This window comes from Ooceraea biroi, chromosome 11, assembly GCF_003672135.1.
Source record: "Ooceraea biroi isolate clonal line C1 chromosome 11, Obir_v5.4, whole genome shotgun sequence".
Lineage (NCBI taxonomy): Eukaryota > Metazoa > Arthropoda > Insecta > Hymenoptera > Formicidae > Ooceraea > Ooceraea biroi.
In genome coordinates, this window is record NC_039516.1 from 1,487,062 (window position 1) to 1,511,416 (window position 24,355).

Consider the following 24,355-nt stretch of genomic DNA (forward strand, 5'->3'; position numbering starts at 1 on the left):
CAGAACCGAGCGACACCGAATTGCGGACGGAGAGGCGAGCCGCTCCGCGAGTTGTCCCTTCGTCGGTCCAGGATCAGGATCCCGTCGCGAGCGCGGATCGGGGATTCAGGATCATTTTGCCGTCGATTTCGCGGGAGGATCCGCGGCCGCCCGCGCCTTCGCGACGTGAAAACGGAAGCGAGGAAGTCGCGTGTCTCCTCCGCGGCCGAGAGGATCACGATCACGAACATTGTGTGTGTTTACATCTCGTGAGAGACGTGGATTCCCCGAGAGATGCCAGGATTCCTCGACGTTCCTGTGTGACGCGCGGAATAGAGAAATATCAGTTGGATCCTCGTGGGGCGAGAATCACGCCTCGCTCGCGATCCCGAAACGACCGGTGATGATCAATGATCGCACGTCAGTATCTCTGTGACGTATCCCTCGCATTTCGCGGCTAGATACCGTGGCTCTTCGTGTTCTGCGTCTGATCGTGATGTCAATGTTCCGCGCGTTGATAATGGCCCCCGGTGTGTTTCGACGATGCTATCGCGCGTGATCCACGGCGATTAATTCATCGCCGTCTGGCTTTCGTTGGCCCCGCGTGTCATCTCCCAATGATCACTGACATTTCGCAGATGCGTCAAGCGCGAGCGTAACGGCCGCTCACGCGTGCGACACCCACGATCTTAATCCGACGTTCATGTCGAGCGCAACGTCATTTTTGTACGAGTAGCGTGTGATCGCTGACGTTCCGCGAGTGCGTCAGCCACGGGCTTGATAGTTGACTTTAATTAGGTCCGAAGTGACGCGCGAGCCTCGCGGAATGCAAGTAATTCGACGACCGACGGCGATCCTCGAATCGCAGACGGCCACTCGCGAGTGCCGCGAGTGCGAGTCTCACGTCGCGCGATGATGCGCACGCTAAGATCGCCGCTAAGGTCGCGCAAGATTCGCACCGCGAATGACGTTCGACGAGAGAGTTTCGTCGTTGTCGCGCGGAATGAGAGCGACGGCTGGTACCTCGAGCGATGATCGTGCTCCATGAGGACCCGCTACGCGACAACTGACTGAGTGTTTTGGCAGCTTCTCTCGTCACCAGGGACCATGGCGAATGTCGATCGGCCGCGCAGCAGCTTTCACGCGAAAACGTAAGCTTCGCTCCGTTTTACGAGTGCGATCCTTCTTTTATCGCTGCCGCCGCGGTTTGTTCGATTTGCGAGGCTTTTAAGTGTCTCCGACGGTCTGGAATGTCCTCCGTCTAAATATACGTTTTGTACGTACGATAAACCGCTTCATCACTCCGTTGTCTTCGACTCACTCTCCAGCGGTCGCATTATTATCGTCGTGTGTAACGTGCCGTGGCAAAATAAACCCTGCTTTGCGCGCGCGGTTCCGTTCTCTTTGATCCATCTTGAAATAATTATATTCCGGTCGATACGACGATAAAAATGTGTATTGTCATTGAATTTCGACGTGATTACACTGGTCGCGCAAGCGAGCACTCCTCGATCTTCGAAAATCGGTTCGAGTCAACGCAACGACTCACCCGATGAACGTAGCGTCTTTAATCTTGGAGGCTTCACCGAGTAGGCAGTCCGCGGGATTTTTTTCATTCTCAATTATTGTTACGCGTTAATCGGGTCCGGCGGCGCAGACCCACGTAATTATCGGCAGGTTGAACGTTACGTGGGCCGACACGAGAATAATAGCCAAGGTCGGGAGCGCGGACAGTGCTGAAAAACGAAATATCGATTCAGGCACCGTGTCGCATCGGCCGCATTTTCCCCCTGTGACGCTCGTCGTCGCAACGTTGCGAGATGCATCCAACATCCACGCAGTGAATACCGTGCGGGGAATGCAACTGCAGCGCGTGATCTCTTCCCCTCTCGCCGAGCTTTCGGGACTTTCAGAGAACTTTGCCGAGACGGCAAAGTATCACCCCCTATCCCCGATCTCGATCATCTCGCGACGACGTTAACGATCATCCTTCTTCAATAGATTTGATCATCATTATGAAAATGATCATCATGTCCGTTGATCTCATTTTTCTTTCTCTTTTTCGCTTCCATTCGATCTCGGGGAGTACCCTTCCGCGGTTTCTGCACGATCACTTTACTCGTAAGCCGTAAGTGCAGTACGGTTTTACGTGTGGAAAGCGGTTCACCTTCGGTCCACCGATAATGTAATCACACCCACGTAACTCTGATTTTTTCGATGTACTTCCACGCGCCATTTCCGGCGTTGAATACGTTATACGTGCTATTATTATTCGAGATAGAATTGATAGATCGACGATTACGAATATTATTATTTACGAGAGAACGCGGAAAACTTTTGCGGACATCGAGCGTTGCCTTGATCTCACTTAAATAATTTTTCCAATCATTACTTACGCGACATTACAGAAATGTAGAGTTACATCTAAAGTTAGATCAAAGAGATTACGTCGGGGCGAGACGGATGGAACTTTTTGTGATCTGATCACCTCTGATAAGAAGGATTGCGCATATCGGCAAAGGGGTGTGCGCTGCGAAGCAGGTGTTTTGAATTACAAGCTCGTGTTGCGTAAGCAGATAATAATCATCAGCCGCAATCGCGGCTAGCGTGTTGCTCCTGTTTCTTCTTTTTTTTTCCCATCCAACCAATTAAAGTCGCGAGTGGCGCAATCAGACCCGTTTCACGCCCAGTTTTTCCACATTTGCATTCGTCTGCATTTCCGGTTTTACCTGTCGATCATCATCGGTTCGCGTGATTGGGCGAAACCGTTCGACGAAGCGGCACACAAGGCCGCGCTCCTGTGCGCTCATTTATTTATACTAACGGCAAGTTCTCGTTCAAGGCTGCGCGGGTGATCGTCGCGGATTTTTATCTTCCTCCGTTTTTCTCGTGCGCGTCGCGTAATTGGCGCGAATGCCGGGAATCGCCGATTGAATAATGCAAGGCGCGCCGGAATATGGATAGAGATTGATGAGATATCGAGCTTCTTGGATTTCCTGGCTTGTCCAAAGTACTTTGGACCAACCGGGGCAGTAGAATCGGAATTTTACGTTGTTCACGCGATAGGCATATGATTGTGATACAATTGAATTTACATAATGATTTCCGCGTTGTAGCGGTGGATGCAAAATCCATTCCTCTCCAGGTGACCAATCGACCACGCGCATACACACGTGAGGAGAACGTCGATCGCTGCTGCTGACCGATTTCTCTCTCCCCTTTTCTCTCTTTCTGTCTCTCTCGACCGTAATGAGACCGAGCGGGTGAGAGGAGGCGTACAAGAGGAATAATCGTGGAACAAGACAACGGTGCGAGGCGGGAACGAGATGGGGTCCCTGCCGAATCTTCACGAGCTGTCCAAGGACAAGCTGGAGAGCCCGGTGTACAAACCGGCGCCGATCGGCAGTCTTGGTCCAGTGCGATTGCCGGCGCAGCCTCCGCCACTAGCGCACACGCACAGACGCGCGAGAAGCAGCGGGCATCATCACTCTACCCTGTGCGACAACGATACCATGTTGGAGGTACCGATGATACAACGTGTATCGGTTGATGAGACTTCAACTGCATTATGAAGTAGCAATCGCGAAGTAACACAGCGGATTGCGTAATACTCCGCGAGTATTTCTGATTTCCATCGCGTGCTGCGGGCATGATTGTCGTTCTGCTACATCATCGGCGTTTTTAGGCGACACCGATCGCGCCGAGTCACGCTCTCGCGAGAAATCCCTCTCCTCGGTGTCTTATTTTGCAGCACATGGCGGCGTATTCGCCGATCTCCTGCCGGTCAACGCGCACTTCGGCTCTCTCGTGGCGACGTCGCGATTCAATGAACTCGTCAGCTGGTGCGTCGTCGGTGCGCCGGTTGATCGCGGCAGTCCGTGCGGCCCCATCCGGGCCCCGTCCGCCGCGTAGGGCCGTGATGCGTCATTGCGCGGCCCTACTGCTCGGCCACGCGTGCTGCTCGGCCGCCACGCTGCCCATCTTCCCGCTGCAGGCGGGCTTGGGCGCCTTCGAGCCTCACCTGGGCCCGGTACTCTTGGCCCAGCTCTACATGATGGCCGCGATCACCAGCTGCTTCGCACCTATCGTCGTGCAACGGCTCGGCACGAATCTCACCATCACCGCGAGCCACTTGGTCACCGCTATCTTCGTCGGCTTACATCTGTATCCCAAGTGGTACGATTCTCAATCTACCTCTTTACTTATTTATCGGCTCGGAAGAAGAAAATAGGCGTTAATCGGATAACGAGATCATGAAAGTTAACACGCGCGCTCTTCCGCATCGCCGCAGGTACATACTCGCACCCAGCTATGCGATGCTGGGTTGCTGTGCCAGTCCAAGCTTCTTGGCGAGGACATCGCACGTCAACGTGTCTGCGACCAGCCTCGCGCTGGTCTGCGTCGATCCCGAGGACCCGGATGAGACGCGACGCGAGTGCCTGCTGAGGAGGCTGAACCGGTGTATTAAATTGGCCGAAGACATGGGCCTCGCATTTGGTAATTTTCAGCCTATTTCCTTGACAAATTTCTCAGAATTTCTAAAGTATATATTATTTCTTAAAATTTACTCGTTAGCCCATCTTTGTCAAAATTTGATTTGTTTTTCTCCTTTTAAATTTGCTTTACATCTTGATGATCATGAATATTCAGTTATTTTCCCATAATAATTCAGTTTTAAGATAACATTATGGATTCTGTATGTCAGGTTGCTTCATTGCCGCGATTCTCATTCATTTAACGAGCTTGGTACCAGCTAGCGTAATGAGCAGCGACATAGGGGACATTTGCGGTGCCGCATACTGCTCGGAGGAGACGTACTTCTACAACGAATCGCTCTATCTGCCGACGATCGCACCAGGCACGTCGAGGGTGATCGTCAGCATCTGGCTCGGTCTGGCCATGCTCGGTTTAGGCATATCCTGTGCGTTCTTGGACTCCAGGATGCAGGAACCTCAAGCGAACCACGATCGCACCACCGTCAAAGACATCCTCAAATCTATAAAATCCGCGTTTCAGGACCCGAAGCTTCAACTCGCTGCGCCGCTCACGCTCTTCATTGGGTTGGAGCAGGGCTTCATCTACGCCGATTTTACAGAGGTAAGTGGAACGATAAAGATCCAATCGACTTTAATAAAAGCTCATTGATGACAGTTTTCTTGAGAGCTCTCTTTCTTTTACGATACGTTCGCAAAAATGTATTTTGGCGCAGACACGACGCGAATAACTTTATAAATTTCCTTAAATCGGCTATAATTAGCACGCGCTGCGTGTATTCTTAAAATTAAACAGCTATACTTAGCTTTTGTCTCGCGTACAGGCGTACGTGGTGTGCACCTTAGGCGGCGCCGGCACCGTGACCTTAAGCTTCCTCAGTTTGGCTCTGCTGCAAGCTATCGCTGCCGTGACGCTCTCAATGCTGCTGAGGCACATTAAAAGGTACATTGTCGTGGGTAAGTGATCTCTGACCTGCTAAATTTAATAACAAGCGCAGGGTCGAATCTTCTCTAAATACACGTGCAAGAATAAAATGAATGAGTTATGTCTTAGGACTTGCGACTAATTCTGAATCGACCCTGTCCATTCAAATTAATCGCGAATTAAAGACAGCCGTGATTCCTGTTCCAGTCGTGGGCTTGGCCTTCCATGGCTGTCTCCTGCTCGTTCTGGTCACCTGGAGGCCGACGGGAGACGACCCGGCTCTTTTCCACGTTATATCAGCTGCTTGGGGTGTTTGTAATTCCATTTGGGAGACTCTGATACGCAGTAAGTATTTTTTTTTTATTTTGCTTCTACATTCGGTTTTCATTTGAATCCGCGTTGCGAGTTACGAAAAAGATACCAAAGCTACGTGTCGCTCGTCAGTGATACCTTTTTAAAACGCGGCGCCGTTCGCCAGTTGTGCACACACTGTAAATGGGTGCCCGGACGTCATTGCGCAAACGGAATCAAAGGACACATTTCGCATCCGCGGTGAGAGATGAAGCGGGAGGAAGACGGTACTAAAAATAACATGCTTTGATTTACGGTCATCGAAAAAATACTCTTCCCTCCGTTAAAAGACGCATAAAGTAAGAATCTAACCGCGAACAACATGATACTGAAAGAACAAATCGAAAAGTGAAGAGATTTTGTGTAAAAATAACAATTCTCTCAAGATGCTCGAATAGAAGAAAAACCAAAGAGAAAAACTTGTTTGATCTTTCAGCGTTGGTGATGGCTTTGTATCCAAATGCGTGGCAGGAGCCGCTCTCGACATCGCTCTTCTGGCGCTGGCTTGGGCTGACCCTCGCGCTCAGCTTGCACGGCGCGGTGTGCACCCGTTACCGCGTGCTGGGCTTGGCCGCGACTATGCTGCTAGCGGTGGTGCCGTATCTGTGGCTGGAGCGCCGTTTGGCGCGCCGTGGCAAGACCTTAGCGCCCTTATGACCGGGCGATTCGACCGCGAGCGAGCGCGGATCCAGCAGCGTCGAGACAGCGACAGATGCGAGACACCGGGGTGACTGAGAGCGAGCCGTTCCATCCGGCGCGAGGCTGTCGACCGGATCGACGGGAGGCGGAAGACGCGGTAGCCGCAGGAGCAGCGGCCTGATGACGCAGCTGCAGGAGCAGCAGCCGCCGGTCGCGCCGCCGATCAAGGTGAAGACGCGACGCAGAGCGAACAGCGTCGCGTTTGCCTGCCGCACCGATTACGGTCTGCCCGACGACGACGACGACAGCGTGCCAAAACCGCTGTTCCTCGTGCCGGAGCCTGCGGAGCGCCGCAGAAGCGCCGCTGAAGCCGCCGAGGGAGCGAAGGAGCGCGACCGTGCCACCACCGTCTTCACGCTTTCGTGAAGAGGATGCCTTCTACCATGATTTCCAGATGTCGTCGTGCCGATGTTGGTGGATGATGAACCACGTTGATGCGGTAGCTGCAAGAGCTCGGCTCCACGCGGTGCGGATGGAGCCACATCCCTCGCAAAAGCGTGGACCATGTTCTTACAGTTGAGAAAACTGCAAAGATGCGCAAAGATATCCAGGGCATCTTATCTTACGCGAGCACCAAGTATTGCAGTTATCGCATTGCGCTATTTAGCACTCGACTCGGGAGAGAGTAGTCCCTGTCTCTCTTACTCTCTCTCCGTTGCGAATTTGGAGCGAGGACGACGACGATCGATAGGTGCTTTAAAGCTCTTTCTCTCTCCAGGCGCGTTTAAGCCGCGATTAATGAGGATAGCTCTTCTCAAAGCTGGATGGAACGGCTGTGTATACATAACGGACACACGCTACATACATATACATGTGTGTATATATATATATATATATATATATATATGCATACACACATACACTTTCCCGCTATGGTGCGATCGATGCACACGACTGAATAGCGGGAAAATGACATACATGCATACATACATACATACATACATACGTACGTACGTACGTGAATCTACGTATATCGTACTCTGCTATCAAGCGTACCGTTTTATATCATTCGGACGAATCGTTGTTTGACGTAACGAAACGTCGAAATGTACCTGATGTCTTTCAAGCCAAGTTACACAAAGTATAAACGAATCGCACTCTGCGCGAGACACCCGATATATATATATATGTATATATGTGTGTGTGTGTATATATATATATATATATATACACACCCCTCTATCTATCGTAGCTGCTCATTTACGCGTCTTAAGGAGCGCATCGATTTTTTGAGCGAACGACTCTTGTCATTTTATATACCGGCCGCACTCGAAATAGCGCGCGCGCGCGATCCGGACTTGCAGGAGTCCCGATCTCGCCGAGCGACGCCAAAGCCGAAGGCAAATCGAGAGAATAATAGGATGAATCCTAGCGACGATAATTCTAAGCGTTGTTAACAATTTAAATATCACGACAATTCAGGTGAAATTTTTTATGAGATAATACTTTGACGATGAAAGTCGCGCACGACGAGGGAGAATCGTCCCTCCTTCGTAGAACGGCGGGAGGGCAACCTTCGGTAATTTTTTCCGCAGGAAGGAAAATGAGGGTGCACGAGGTTCGCGTGCGCGATTCCCCCCGATGGAGGAGTCGCGAAGCGATGCCCGCTTAGAAATTTTCCCCGATGGTGATGATCGTCCCCCGATCGACTTGGACTTAATTCACATTTGTTTTGTTACGGACCTTAGGCTAAGCAAGCGAATTGTAATCGCACATAATGTTAAGGGAGATTAATAAGTGTTATCTCGTTTAATGTTACAAATGTAGGGCGGATTGAACGATGAATCAGAATTCGAGGCAACATATCACTGACATGCGACATCATCCGACAGGAAAGGAGCCTGGTTTCCCACCTGGTTTTCATCGATGAGAGTGCACTGACAGGGATCACTTTGTTGCGTAAAGGAATCGGAAATACACGTGCATTTCCGGGACGAAGATGCTCTTTCGTCAGTGCAATCTTATCTCTTTTTACGTACAGTTCTTTAAACGCCTCATATACATGTTTTCCAATGTTCGGGTTAATCGTATTGTACCCGGTCGAGACAAAGGATCGCAGGACGACGATAGGGTAGCTAAAAAACTTGCGTGTCATACGGTTAAAGGGAAAGAAAAATCTCTGTTGGGACACAGAAACGCTCGCAAGCCGACGTGTACTTACTCAGCAATAAACCTGCTCACCTCCGGCTCTCGTCGAGGAGCCAGTCTTTGAATACGACCGACGGCCGACGAAGCCAAAGAAAGGGAGCGAAAAACGTTTTATGTCCTAGAAGCGCGGAATGAGAAATATATTGTCAGTGACGTTGAGGAAAGGCATATATTATATCTGTATTTCACGAAATAATAAATATTATCTTATTTTATATCGGTCGACGTTTTAATTAATTTCACTTTCACTTTCACGTGTTGCAATGCGCAAAAATCTCAATTCCAGAAAATGGATTATCCTATCCACCTAAATGTCCCCGAGGAATAGCAAGTACGCTCGACTGTCCCTCCAAATCGCACGCATTTTTTTATTTTCTCCTTTTTTTTAAATATAGATTAAGTCTTGGCATTACTTTCATTGCATATGCAGATCGCTGACATATGTTTTTGTACTTTGTAAAATAATAATATGCTAAACGTTTGTAGCCGTTGTATACTTGTGACGGATTTTGCCGAACTTTCTCGCACGCTCCTTAACGAACACTAACTAACACGTGAATTTTCAACGACTCGTTAGAATTAGATACGAATTAACAATCAGCGCCTTAACGGGTGCCTATTAAACGGAGAGGAAGATTGCACATAGACGATCGTCAAGGAACGAAAGAGAATCGGTGAAACTGGCTACAACTCTCCCTTAGCGTAAAACTATTGAGGGATTCGACTAAAAAGGATAACGAGGAATCTGTCGCGCGCCGCTCGAGCGCTTTGGCAGTAAAACTCCGAGTATCCGTTCGAATGTTTTCAGACGGTTTTCAGTAAACGTTCTTATCCTCGGGATACATCAGTTCCGCGCTTTGCTCTCTTCGGACCTCCATCGGATGACATAAATGCAAGTGACAGAACTCACACATCTATTACACGTCTATATATAATATATATATATATATGTATGTATGTATATGTCAACATTGTATCTACCTAAATTATTGTCAGCGTCTTACGTCTTACGTCGAGATCGCGAATAAAAGCTCGTGTTTGCGAGAAGCACGAATTAGGCCCTAAGAAAGATCGTCGGAACGGAACTCATCAATGGTACTCTCGTACAACGTCCAGAATCGCGCACAGAAACATACATACGTGCATACACACGCGCACAAACATCTAACATACCACACGGAGACATGGAGACTTAGCTATTAGCCCGTGTATAACTTGTAACAATGCCCCTTTATTTGTTCCTTCATTGATTGTTTCTCTTTTCTTTCTTTTTTTTTTCCAGCGTTTGCACTTAACATATGGTTCACATACAGAGATCTTTAGATTCGCTCTGAAACACATCTTTCCTCTCCATCCCTCTCGCGATCGATCGATGCCACGCATGCGGTGCGTCCCTACAAAGCGAGTAAATACTCTACACAAACATACTTCGTTTGAGATTATTACAATTATATGTAAATGTAGGCTACATGCACACTTCGAACACAAAACGCTCTCGCAACAATGTATATAGCGAAAGAAACAACAATTAAGAGATCACAAATGACTGTACTCGCGTACACATTGCCCGAGAAACGAAATGATGCGTTGAGTATCTATTGCGATAAGCCGTGGGCTTAGTATTATTTAGAAAAAGAAAGACACTCGCGCGCTTATTCGAACGGTACACCATCGAGTGTCGTGTATCGCGAGTATGAATAAAATACTGGCTTAAGAATATCAGAATGCGCCACGCAATCCTTCGAAAACGGTTTAGTAAACCTATCATAATTGCTAACCCGATGATCGCGTGACATTTTCGGACTCGCAAATTTATAACCTCGTATCGATCGAAGAATAATACTAAATCGTACGATTGGGATTGTGAGATTGGGCGGTCGTCGTCTAATCCCGCAATAAATTCTTTCGCAACGGATAAAAAGAATTCGTTAATACTTAAAACTCTTGTTCGAATCACGGCATTGATTTATTTCTTCTAAATTATAAATCGATTTTCCTTTATTTTATCCCTCCTCCTCGAGAAAAATCTGACGAGGATGACGAAGTGCAGGGGTCGTACATTATCGATAGCATTTTATCGAGCGTTTTCCGATAGTATCTGCGTAACTCTGCGCCGAACGTTCCTCTTATTACCTGATTATCCTGTAACGCGAGAATCAATTTTAGGCTGAAGCGAAGTGGGACTATTACCACGTGTACGTGCATGTATATGTGTATTCGTATGCGACTTGCTAACTATGGCTATCGAGATATCACAAAAAAAAATATACCGCGTTTGTCATAGATCTCGCCGGCTCTCGTTATCTCGCCGTGTCAGCCCAAGATTACTTTCGTGTCGCGGCCGGACATGCGTGCACTACGAAGAACGACTCTGTTCCTCATGCTTCGCGCTGTCGAGAGCATTCGGAAATCCGCACTTCTTTCCCTAAGCACTCTCCTAAAATCTCATTATATACTTTCACCCTGTTATCTCGTCGCACTCCCAGGAGCTTCGTAATCTCTCGTTATACGCGTGTTATTTGCTCTTTTCTTTCCGGACCTGATCATTTCTCTATCGTTCCGTGTATATCACGTGTTAAAAGGCTCGCCGGTGATGTCACGCACGCCGATGGAACGCTGTCGCGTGCTCAATGCGGCCGCTATACCTCGGTTTCCTCTTGGTAGCTATGCGCAACGGCGCATACAACTCACCTGTATACGCGACGCTGCTCGTATTTTTTAATCGACACGTTAATTGCATTTTCTACGAGCGGCGATAGATCGCAGTTACAACGAAATATCTACCTATGCACGGTGTGTTCTTTGTTTTTTTTTCCTGTTTTATTATTACAAACATCGTGGACGTTGAAGACGATACTACTACGTAAACACGAATCATAAATAATCGATGCGCGCGTGTATTTATGTACATATGAAAAATAATCTTGACGAGAGATTCTTCATAAAGAAAATTGTAAAACGTGAAAGTAACGCAAGCGCGTGCCAAAAACCGGGACCCGTCTCCTTTTAATCGCTGTTGCATTTCGCGACATCGAGAATGCTGCCAACCAGTCGATTCTTTAATATCATTCACGAAAAATATCGCAGGTACAAGGAGATCATCGTTACTAGTTTTGGGATGCACCGATCGTGGAAAGAACTGAATCGCGAACAGTTTCGAATCTCTCAACTCTCTCGGTCTCCTACGGTCACGTGAAAGCACGTGCTCTCGAGGGTGAAACTGATTTTGTAGCACAGTCGCTGGCAGCGTCTCGCGAAACGAGCAACAAGTACATAGTCCTATCAGCAGCATTGAGCATCGATATACTCGACAATATAACACCGAGGCGATTTTTAACTAGTAACGTATACCTTTTGCGTAAATCGGCGCACATAATTGTGCCCGCACCGCTCTCTCTCTCTCTCTCTCTCGCTCTCTCTTTCTGTGTACATCACAGTAACAGGTCCGTCAAGTTACTTCAATCAATTACTTCAATCTGGAGTGCCCGCATTGAGGTCTTTTTTAGTTTTTCAATAATTTATAACCACTACTTAAATTTGATACTTAAAATTCTGTCTGTGTGCAACTAAACGGATCGACTGCTCAAACCGGAGTGTAATTGCCCTTGGGTTTATAAAAGATCTTGCCGCGCACTATCCGTCTCGTGATTTCACTCAGTAGCAGGCTCTTCTCCTTCTTGATCTTCGTTAGTATGCCACGATTTTCCTGCGCGCGCCGTGACAAATACGGCAGCACCTCCTTAACAGGCCCGTACGGGATGTACTTGTACGCGGAATAACCAGATTGACCTGAAAAGAGAGTAGTCGCGATCGTCACTTTTTGTCTAGTCGCCTCGTCGCGCCGGGAATACTCGATCGCCAAGATCGATGCACGTACCTAATGGAAATGTTATGTAGTCGCACATTCCTAACAACTGGCCGAAACATATGACCTTATCCTCTGGTGAGATTCCGATTTCCTTCATTCTAAAACCATGCGGAAGAATTATTTAACACGCGTTCTGCAGATGTCAAAAGACGGAACAACGACGGCGACGGCACTCACTTCTCGATCGCAAAGCGCACAGTGTCCTCATTGTGCGAGGCAACCATAATTCCTATCTTCTTGGGATCCTCTCCCTTGTCCTTGTACTGTTTCATCCGCCTCAAGCACTCCATGAGCGTCTTGTGATAGGAGTCGGTGGTCGCCTCGTACGTGGGGTTCGTGGGATCCGGATAACCCATAGCCGCCGCTCTTGCCCTTTCCTGGATGTAAAAGAACTCGTTACTCTGTTCACGGTTCACTCGCGAGTCGCTCGGGTGGGAAGAAATGTCTACCGACCTGCTCGATGTAAGCGCCGCGAACGATCTTAGCACCGAAATAAAAGTTTTGGCGTTCCGCCTGTTCGAGGTCTGTTTTCACCTCGTTATACGCGTCTTGCAGATACGTCTGGTAAGTGTTGAATACCACAGCCTAAGAAGTAGACCGACATTTGGCAGTGAGAATCAATGATTCACTGAAAAGTAGCTAAGTGATAACGTCGCGATCTCCTGAGAGCGTTAGAATCTTACCTTCTTTGTATTGTACTTGCGCATCATCTCCAGCGTCAGGCGAGAGATCGCCGGCTGGAAGTACGTTTGTTCAGCATCTATCATGATACGAACGTCCAGACTGTCAGCCACCTAAAACAGAGGAAGGAATTGTTTACACTTTGTTATCGCGGAACCTCTCTCTCTCTCTCTCTCTCTCTCTCATTAAGAGGCTCTCGTTGCATCGCGCATACCGAGACAATATTGTTTAGACGTCTGATCATGTTCCTGAACATTTCCTCCTCCTTGGACGTAAGTTGCGACATTAACTGGACCATTTTGCCGGTTTTGATATCAGGTACTTGGAAGGTTTCGCTTAGCTCATAATTTTCGTCTAAAATACCGCTCCACGGGAACAAGTGAATCACACTGCGTGAATGAAAACATTCGCGTTTACAATGCTGCTCTGTGTGAGTGCGCATTATAAAATGCTAAAAAGTTTTTTTAATCAGATTACACGTACCCTTCTTTGTCAGACTGAATTTTTTGAAGGAACTTTTGCACCGATGCCTCATCCTTTATCTGTGCCTCCTCGAACTTTTTCCTGATGTCATCGGGCTTTACGTGATGAGCCAGAACGGCACCTTCGCCACCAACAACGTCCGTCATGTATTGCCGTGCGCGCATAATTACCTCTGACAATTGCAACTGAAACATGATCATGATCTCATTAGCTCGCGATTTACAATTAGGTATAACCTAATTTTAATTCGATATAATAAAGTCGCCAATAAAAATAAAGATTTACCAGAAGCTGCGGCCGACCAAGCGCCGTTAATTTCACGGCTGTGATGCCCATTCCCATCGAAGCACCTGCAAAAGGTATATTTCATGTTACATCATGCGTTAATCGCTTCATGTTTCAAGATTTTAATAATTAGGAATGAGGCGAAGCGACACAGGGGAAAGGTTTCACAGAGAAAAGGATAAATAGGAAATAGGTGTTTTCTTACCGGGACGAGGAACGATTTGATCATTGGTGGTGATATTCTGAGAAGGATATTTCAGTTGGAGAGTCTTAATTTCGTCCTCTGTAAAAGTGTACCGTATTTTTTATCTATAGTCCACGCTGTAATAACGAATAAAAAGCTGTCATACATGTCGCCGACATACGTTACGTCACATAATTTGGAAAGCGCAAACGGATGATCTACTCGCGTAACGATATTTATAGCCGAGTAGAGGACCGTGCGTTTCTGACTAACGGAATTTCGAAAGATCTATCTCGCCGTCAAGCCGTTGGCTCGACGACTTGACGGCGAGAGCTTGTGCCCGTTTTCCCTCTTTCTTGCATCGGTAATGGTTCGACAATGTTCCGCAGACACATAGTGCTAAACATACTATTGCTACTATTGCCAGAAAAACATTGCGTTTTCACGTCGACGGGAATCGAAAATTCGCCGAGGGCGGCCATCGATCTTAAGCACGACTTCGTGATGTCAGGCGTCGCGCCCCCATCGTGTAATTGAGTCATATATACATATACATATATATATATATATATATATATAATGCCGTTATATTAATTTAATCATAATCTAAGTCAATTAAATTAATTAATCTTTTTTATCCTTATTAATCTTCGGTCGCAGTCAGGAAAGGATAGAAAATCAGTCAAGAATTGAGAAGGATTAAGACATTTGGGGAATTAAATATGAAATCCGTGACTCACTCGCCACAGCCTCCAGACACCTGATAAAAATGTCCATGTTTCGCTCGCAGGACGCTTCGTTTAGGTAAAAATATGTCCTAGCCGACGACACCTTGTATCGCCGATCGGCGAACGACTTCTCCACGTGATACTTTTTTAATGGACCCTCTCTCTTCTCATCACCCGCTTCAGATACCGAAGCTCTGAAATAAAAAAATATTAAATGTTTGTTCCGGTACTTATTATTGTATTGTAATATACAGGGTGAGGCACCTAAAACAGGCCACCTGAATATCTCGGCTGTTATTGGTGATAGAAAAAAATGTGTCAGACCAAACTTGCATGGTTTTGAGGGACACATAATTTATTCTAAATAGTTTTTTATTAGGTGGACGCGTAGAGGTCATATGAAGGTCAACTTCGTTTTGTTAAATGGTATGATGTTTTTTTACGTATCATCTAGTAGAGCGTTTGAAGATGCGCACATTGATCTACGGCTCAAAATCATTCAAAGTCACTGAAGGCCAACTGCAAGGGAAAATAATTTACTTTATATTGCCTAGAGTTCTCTGCTATTAAAAATACTGTAAACTCAGAAATGAAAAAGTTCTAGCCCTTAGAAATTTTTTCTTTTCCGAGAAGTTCTGAGTTGTTGATATCTATATTTTTTATATTGCCTAGAGTTCTCTACTATTGAAAATACCGTAAACTCAGAAATGAAAAAGTTCTAGCACTTAGAAATTTTAGCCTTGCAAGTTTGGTCTGACACATTTTTTTCTATCACCAATAACAGCTGAGATATTCAGGTGGCCTGTTTTAGGTGTCTCACCCTGTATATTCGTCCCGTTTGATTAATATTTTTAATAAATATATGTTATAACCTGACATAACAATCGAACTTTCTGTTTCAAACATGTATATTTCTAAGTAAAAATCAGATTTCTTCATGCATAAAGATCAAAGTAAACGAACACAAGACAGTTAACTGTGCTTAATATTGCTATCGTATGTTTGTTAAAAGGTGTGGTAAAGCGATACGCAGAACTAAATTTCGTATTTTGCGAAAGGATTCGAATCGCGAAACAAGATATTACTTTCAACTACGAGGGCAACGTATTCGCACGAACAATAATCGCGTTAATCACATGACGTGACAATGATCATCACGCATGATTGTTGTGATGACAAAAATATAGAGGATACTTACTGGAGTTCACGTCTCTCAGCTTCCTCCTGTGAAATATCCTCTTCGACGGAATAATCCAGAATCGGTTTGACGCCAAATTGTCGCAGTCTATCCAGAACAGGAGTGATTTGTACTTCGTCCTCGCCAGCGACAAAATGACCGTAGAACGTCGCCTTCATAAGTTTAGAGAACAACGTTTCGCCCAGCATCGCCTTGGCCCATTTCATAAACTGTTTACAATTAAAAATTTAAGCAATTAGATATACAGAACATTGCAGATTAGAAAAATTTACAAAATGAGAAAATGAATGATTCATCATATATTCGAAGAATTATTTAGAAGAAATAGCGATCACAAGATTGATGCGTAACGCAATGCGAGGACAAACAAACATGTAAAAATAAAATTGCTCCTAATTCTTCGTTCAGAGTTCATCTTTTGACGAACATTACGTAACTGAGCTGACAAAACTGTCGTAGGCAGTATCTGTCCTCGCTAGAAAAATGTAAATCACCGCGCCCAACAGTGACGTGAATTCTATCAATTTTTCAAATAATTAAAATTTTAATATTATATTTAATATCAATATTACATTATAATATTATAATTTTATTTTAATTATAATATTATATTTAATGTTATATTATAATTTTACTATTATGCAAGCAATGCATATCTCATACGCAGAAGAAATACAAATTGCGGTAAAATGTTAATTGAATTTTCATAACATAGACATGCGATATGCGTGCACGTGTAAACCTGTAAACGTGTATAAACATTATGTATGTATTCACGAGATCTGAAGCTCAACGTTAATTATTCGCTAACACCGACGTCTGACACAATAAGCTCACGTAATTTACATGCGGTGATTCGTAGTGTTGCGTCAAGCACATTTTATTGAATGTAATAGGCATGAAAATCAAAACGCCATTTCGTCAAATTGCTCCCTGGTACCCTAAGCATCATCCTACTCGCCATAATACGTGTCACCTGTATTATTTCACGTAGAAAAATTAGTGCAACTATGATTATTAACAGGAAATCAGCGAGAAAATCCATTACGCCAGCTCAAGCATAAGAAAAAACCGTAATTAATCATCCTGTTGAAATAGAAACAATCTGTTACGGTGATGGAGGGTTTGTTGATTGCAATCATGCGCCTTATCGATCCGATTGGGTTTCGTCAGACGAAATCGTAGAAGTAAATTTAGGATGCGGCGAGAGGTAGCGAGGAAACATTTTTACGAAGCGACGAGGCGCAGCGAGGTTGAGTCTAATTTTACCGTCATTCATAAGATTTCACTATCATCTTGGGAAACTTCCGAGCCATTTTATAGGGGTTTACAAACATAACATGTATTCGTAATAGCGACTAATTGTAAGATGACGGTGTTTCTATTTTTAGTCTCCAGTTCAGTACACTGTAATGATATCTTACAAAAATAATCGATGGTCTTAATAAAAATTTAATCATTAGTTGAACATAATGCCAGAACTGTAATTATAACAAAAAGAGGATTCAGAGGTTCATTGCGAGGCAGTAATTTAAGGAAGCTTTAAGTGTGGATCCTTTTAAGCGATAAAATACATAGATGGACAGGTATATGTGACGAATATTATACGGTTAACAATGTGGATGGACAGGTATGTGTGACGAATATTGTACGGTTGACAATGTGTACTTAACCGCGTCAGTTAAATCATTGTTATGTTTGTCAAACTCGAGAGCCTCCCGAAGCTCACTAAAGTTTGCCAACGTTATATATATCTATTGATAACGTAAACAGTGAGTATACACGTAAATCGCTCGACAAACTCCGATATCTGACGTATGACGAATTCGTTACAGAACAAGATGATTATGATATTGTGAGATATATGTCCTAAATACTTAAACACCAAGTAGAATATAACCAATCTCGAGCACATTTCAGCAGAGAGATTAGTCCCTCGCGAATTTAAAGGGATATGTACAAGCTTGGCTGTTGGCTTTATCATTCTGGCACCGCATTGTGTGACGCGCAAGATTAATCGAAATAGCTGCTGCGTGCCAAAATCGTTAGATCAGCTCGCACACCTCGAGAGAAACATTGTTTCAAGATGACGTACAATTGCAAGTAGCATACTATGTCATCTTTTGAATTCATTCTCTTCAAACGTTGGCAATTTTAGTATAGCTGTAGAGTAGTTAGTAGCAAGTACTCTAAACTTGAATTCTCTTATTTCGAAGATTATCCGATATAATCATAAATATTTCCGTAGTTTTTTATAACGAGGAATGCATTTCTCGTTAGTCGCATGGGTCGTTGAACTATATTGTCTTCGACGTCTCATTGTAGGTGCAGATCGTATGATGTAATTGGAGAACACGATACCGCGACACGATACGTATTGCGATTCGAGCTGACGATTGATCTAGAAAAATTCCTGATTGCAAACAGCTTGAGATTACCCAGAGACTTCAATGCACCGTTATAATAACACAAGATAAATTTATTATTATCTCAATTACGTGATTTATATTGCAACGCAACGCAAACTATTCGTGATTATCGCGACTCATTTTTTCCGCATTTCAAATTTAAGTTATCCGGCGTTGACTGCAAAATCGATGATGGAGAACATCCCATGGAACGATGCACGAATGACGCACGTGTTTTACAAATGCGTCTTTTACCTGAATCTTCGCATATTATTATGCATTCTTGAAAAGAAAGAAAACTTTGCGTCAGATAAGAGACGTACAAAGCGTATATTTAGAATACTATCGACGATGATGCCGATAACAGTAAATCAATTCAGGAACACCGGTCATTATCGATATCGAAAGGTCTATATTTAAATCTCTGTTAGCTTCAATTCAAGTATCTCTTCCGATTGATTCTTAATATAACGAACGTTTAAAACGGTTCTTTCTCGTCATTATTCTGCGCAACAGAATTTTAGGCAACCGGCTCAAGTTTATTGACCTGTTGGAGGCCAATCCTGGCACAAAAAGCTGCGCAAGGAGGCGCCAGACAAACTGGATAGCCTTGGAACTACTTATCGTTACTAACCGACCGACCGACAGGCCAAACGATCAACCAGTCCACCTCCACAAGTTCGTGCGGAACACCCTATATAATTGTCGTGCTACGTCACACCATTCGGAAGACACGTGTGCCCGCTCTGGTCGAAATCCGGGAGTGTCAAGAGCGAAATTTTTAGAATGCATTCCGACCAGCGGACCAGAATGAAAGAAGAAATGCTACTACCAGTCTGTCAGTCTGTTTGCCCAACTACCGCGCCAGACGGCCGAACACAATGCAAAATGATGACGTCAGCCTGCAAAAAAATCTGATGGAATGTTTCGCACTAATTATAAGATCTATAAAACGAGAATATACGAGAAAAGGATACGATTTCTTTGCTTCAAGAACGATATATTAGATAAATGGCGATAATTTAAATGAGGAATCTGAGAATGAGATATTCATGCAGGATGATGAGTGCAGACGGAGCTTCGGAGAACAGGTTCGATCGAAGAACACGAAGAAACTGTTCCAGCGGGTAATCGAAATACAGATGGACTCCAAAAGGCGCCTTTTATGCTGATCAATGTGCGAGTCTCGCGAGGAATGAGAGCGGCAGACGCGGTGACGCCTGTGATTAAAGAGTACGCATCGCAGTTAATATTGCGTAACAAGAATGCGAATATATAATAATCCGCGGCAGATGCAAGAGTCGGATGCGCCGGCTTGATTCATTCGTGTGTCAATGCACGAAGAGTCAACATCGATTTCACGCACACAATTCATATTCCGCTTCTATATGTTATAAACTTACGCAATTGCATAAGAGGACAAAGAAAAAGGAAAGAGGAAAAAATAATTCTCAATTTGAGCACAACATTAATCGAGACGAGATTGCATAATTAGTGACAATGGCATAAAGTCCAAAGCTGTATGCAGAAAAGCATGTAATGCAATATTTATGGGAAGTACATGGGGGATTTGTCGCAAAAAGTGCCTAGTCTGCCGCGCTGTCTGAGCGAAGTCTGGCTCGAGAGAACGTGAAAGAGTCAACGTCTCCACAGGTCAGACCAGGTCAGGTTCTCAGGGTTGCGCCGGTGTCGAAGAGAGAGCGATGCATCGCGCAGCATTACCAGAGCACATCGTCCTCGTGCAGTTTTCGCTCGTGACTGTTCGCGGATGATCATGAAAATATGCACGGCACCACACGCGAATCCATCTCCGTTTTCTCACGGTTTCAGAATTAACCGGTTATTCTGGAAAATACATATCTTTTTCAATCATTGATTTCTCAATCCGCGCGAATTTCATCTCGAAAATTAAGAGAGATTGAAAAGTGTAACAATATTGTTTTATTATACTGATCTTTTTAAAATTGTATTGTATAAAATCCGTGAAGTACAGTTGTACTAAGCAAGATTATCGCTGAAAACCGGAATGCATGCTCGTGTCATTTTATTTATGGCTTCTATGTAATCCATTAAAAATGCAATCATCCCTCGTAAATCTGTAAAGCCTCGACCTAACATGCTTCGTCTGCCACGAGAATTATTACGTCTCGCAACGTCGAAGAACCGTCATGGAACAGACGATCGATACGAACTACGAGAAGACGGAAAAAAGGGAACGGTTCGTCCGCGCCGAATCGATTAACGAAGATTGCGGTTTCCCGGAGGGAAATATTTTTCCGTTCGACGTAATCGTAAATGTTTTCCAATTAGTGTCACGATGTGAATCATGTCTCGTCAAGTGACCGAAATGTTATCAAATGACGCAGCATTTTAATCCGGTAGGATGATTTATCGAATGATTGCATGCGCGGGTCTCCACAACGAATAATGCGGTCGATAGAGTATACGTAACGAATTTTACGTTACGTAAAGTAGATAGCAGGTAGACAGTAGGTATATAGCGATTTTGTTACATACGCGATGCTGAGATCTCGCAACGACTGTTCACCAATTGTGTCTCCCCTCGCGTTGAACTGTGAAAAATCTCTAATGGAACTTAAACAATTTTGTTTATTTAGCTAAAATTTCAGAAACGGTGTAAGGTGTGTGTGTAAAGGTATTTCTTGCATCGCGTTCCTTGTAAAGTCTCTCTGTAATTACTGTATCTTGCAATTTAAATACTATAAAGATAACAGATTATGTACAGTTAACTAGCTTTCGAACGCAACTAAAGAATTCTTAAGATAAGTCTACTTATGGTAAATGTCCACGTGTTGTCCATTTGTCTGCGAAACACTAAACATTTATGTGAACTAGAAAATTGTGTTTAAAACTTGTGTTTGCAACTTTGTGCTGCTCTTCGCGTATAGAAACTAAAATACTTAAGTGTGTATAGTAGTTGGATGTAACTAATTTAAATACAAGTCACAACTTAAATGTAACAAATATATGAAAAAATATTATTTATTATTGTTGAGAAAGAAAAGTATGTTAATAGGAATCAAATGGAATGAATAAGTATAATAATATAAATATAAAATGAAAATAATAGTTAAATAATCATTAATGGTATTCCCCTGATTCCGCAGGTAATTTATTTCTAATATTTATTGGAAACCAATTAAATCACGCTGCTGAGAATAATTTAATTTCAGTAAAGTGGCACGACTAGCTATGTGTAATGCATATACAGAACTATTAATTCGTACGAGATAAAAATCGATGAGATCCTTAATGCAGTTCAATTAAGGAAATGCGATTGAATACCGTGCAGCACTAGAGTGTACTACACATCTATCCTTAGAAGGGGATTATGTAATTGCATAGCAGCAGCAGTGGCTTGCGGCAAAATTCCTAGGTCGATCCAATGTATCCGACAATACTGAAATCAATAACCACGTCGTCGTCGACATGCATCTTAACACAAATCATGCACGAAATGTTATATAAGTTTCAGCTTTCAGGTCGAAAACTATAAACTATAATTGGTAGATCAAGATTCGCGTAGATTTTTTAAATAATTTGCCGTAGCGTTATCGCGATCCTGATTTAATTATGATTGCGATCTCTATTTCAAGGAAATATACGTTGCGGTCCATCGCGATAAGTTGCACGCGTGATTGATAGTCGGTGAATTGCATCTGAGAAGACATGACGAAACGCAGAGTAATTAATATCTAAGTGTCTTCTTGGAAGCGCAACTTGACCTACCACAAATAAAATACTATTGGAATTTAGAATTTTAACAGACAGTTCCAGTAACGCATAAATGAAAATTACATCAGTCAAAGTAGAAAATAATTTCGAATCGACATTATTGAATCTTGGAATATCTCTCGAAGTCACGCGCAATGTCTCTTTACATAATCCGTGATAAAGAGAAGGAAAACCGAGTTGACCAGGTTAGTGCTAAATTACGTCGAGACGATCGGTTATTTACCTCGTCGCAACAAGGTGATCACGTATTATCATCATGTAATCCGTATATGCGAGACTTGCTATCGATTATTAAGCTTAAGTAATTAACACGTCTCGTTAAATTAATTATTGAATATCACAATTATCGAACGATGATACAAAATGATGCTATACATAACGCATACGGTAATGAAATAAAATATTATATGCTTGTCAGCTAATCGAGAAGATTAAGTAGACAGCAAGCTGAAACTGTAGATCAAATTCGCATTGCACCAAACTCCGAATATATAATTATACACCTGCGACAGGTGCATATCGGCACTCTCTGACTCTGATGATGAAGATGACGTCGCTGCCAACTATGAATGACTCGTTTTACATACAAATTCTGCAATCTGTACTAAAGTTTGTTCAATCAATCGTGAGAATATCGCGAAATATATATCGCGAAATTGGACTACTCCCAAGATGATTATTGTCCGATAAGATTGGAATATCAAATGCTCGATCCTTCTCGAGTGACTAGCAGAACCAAATTTGCAATCGCCAAGTTTGTATTTTAAATACTGTTCTCTACTCAAATAGTGCTCTCTGCAAGAATCGAACAAATAAATATCGATTTTGAGGAAAGGAAGAGGAAAGTGTAAACATATATATAGTTAAACGACGCCGATCGCATCGATGATCCGAGTTAGCTAATTCTGGAATAGCGTTTCGCTATTTTCTTTGGACTACTTAGATTGTTATTTTGCCTGCAGCGCAAATATAAACGAAAACACTGTCGTGACAATAATGACACATTTCAAAGTTCACTCGCGTTTCGCGGAAGAGAACGCGTGTCCTCGCGCCAACGTGACCGGATCCAAAGGCGTACTCCGGGGGTATCTGAATCGGAGGCTATACCTACAAGTTACAAGTTTTCTCTCACCTTCATATTGTTCTCCACGATGTACTCGATCGAGCACATCTGGTAAACTATGTAGGCGCGCACCAGTTCCGTGGTGGTTTTGCTCTTGAACGCCGCGATCGGGTCGTTAAACTTCAAATCGAGCGGGTCGATCTGCCGTGGTTGCACCGACGATTGCTGTCGCTTGACGTCAGTGGCGGAGGCGGCGGCGGAGGTAGCGTAGCCGCGCGTGTCACCGTGCACCTGTGTAACCAGCCGCAGTGACGGTGCCCTCGTCGCCGTCGCCGTCGCGTTCTCCAGGAGGCCAACCGTTGGCAGTGGCGACGCGCCGCACTTGGTTAGCTTCTTGCCGATGCAGCATCGCCGTGGCACGTTTCTCAAAAACGCCATTCCCTTTGCTTTCGGCGGGCGTGCGAGAGAAGCGGAAGAACGAAAGAGAGGAATATAACAGAGAGGAAGAGAGAGGAGAGAGGAGAGCCAATTAGCGAATGAGGACCGTGGTCGACACGGCGGCTTCCGCGGCACCGGAACGGTATACGCACTTGCGATCGCCTTCTCACTCACTCAGACTAGTTTGGCTCTCCTTCAGGTTGACGAACGAGGAGGCGTGAGGTGATGAACGAGGCTAGACTTGAGAAAGACGGAAAAGGAAGAGAAGGACGGGAAGGAGAGAGGGAGGTGAGGGAGAAGGAAAGAGAAGAAAGACAGATCGCGATGATCACGCGAATGATCGACTCACCGATTCACCGATGCTCGGAGTAAATCGAACGCGATTGAAAATCCGGAACTGCGGAGGACACGAACAGGCCGAGATTCTCGAGATACCAAGTCTGCCGTACGCAATTCGCGCGAAGCAGGATACCGTCGCTTGACTTTCCTCTTGCGGCACACACGGGGCGACTCTTGGACGAGTGTCTAGCAACGCGCGTACACGAGAGTCGCCAAGATGCGGCGCGACTGACCGATCACGACGGCGGTCGCGCGTCGTCCTCGTCCGTCGTCGTCGTGACACCGGGGCCGGGTGAGGTTCGACGAGAGAGGCGCGCGTGAGTAATAGT

At 44.6% G+C, this 24,355-nt stretch overlaps 2 protein-coding genes across 6 annotated transcripts; one reads left to right on the forward strand and one right to left on the reverse strand.

Moving 5' to 3' along the window:
* Positions 1-31: 31 nt before the first annotated feature.
* On the forward strand, positions 32-8,810 carry LOC105274511 (UNC93-like protein). Of its 5 annotated transcripts, none has more exons than XM_011330715.3 (8): positions 32-1,130; positions 3,096-3,500; positions 3,731-4,155; positions 4,271-4,476; positions 4,685-5,076; positions 5,297-5,415; positions 5,605-5,742; positions 6,185-6,323. In XM_011330715.3, exons 2-7 carry the CDS (start codon positions 3,306-3,308, stop codon positions 5,714-5,716), a joined length of 1,449 nt encoding a protein of 482 aa, XP_011329017.1. In that variant the 5' UTR covers positions 32-1,130; positions 3,096-3,305; the 3' UTR covers positions 5,717-5,742; positions 6,185-6,323. The 5 variants fall into 5 exon arrangements, with proteins under 5 accessions (XP_011329017.1, XP_011329014.1, XP_011329015.1 ...); XM_011330712.3 differs by having other exon boundaries at positions 35-1,130; positions 3,125-3,500; positions 5,297-5,429; positions 6,185-6,405; XM_011330713.3 differs by having other exon boundaries at positions 35-399; positions 5,297-5,429; positions 6,185-6,405.
* Positions 8,811-9,806: 996 nt separating this feature from the next.
* Positions 9,807-23,722, reverse strand: LOC105274506 (proline dehydrogenase 1, mitochondrial). Its single transcript, XM_011330701.2, has 11 exons — positions 23,319-23,722; positions 16,023-16,231; positions 14,837-15,018; positions 13,913-13,977; positions 13,628-13,812; positions 13,359-13,533; positions 13,147-13,257; positions 12,917-13,048; positions 12,641-12,840; positions 12,473-12,561; positions 9,807-12,384 (listed from the first exon to the last, which is right to left on the reverse strand). Exons 1-11 carry the CDS (start codon positions 23,685-23,687, stop codon positions 12,179-12,181), a joined length of 1,923 nt encoding a protein of 640 aa, XP_011329003.1. The 5' UTR covers positions 23,688-23,722; the 3' UTR covers positions 9,807-12,178.
* Positions 23,723-24,355: the final 633 nt, after the last annotated feature.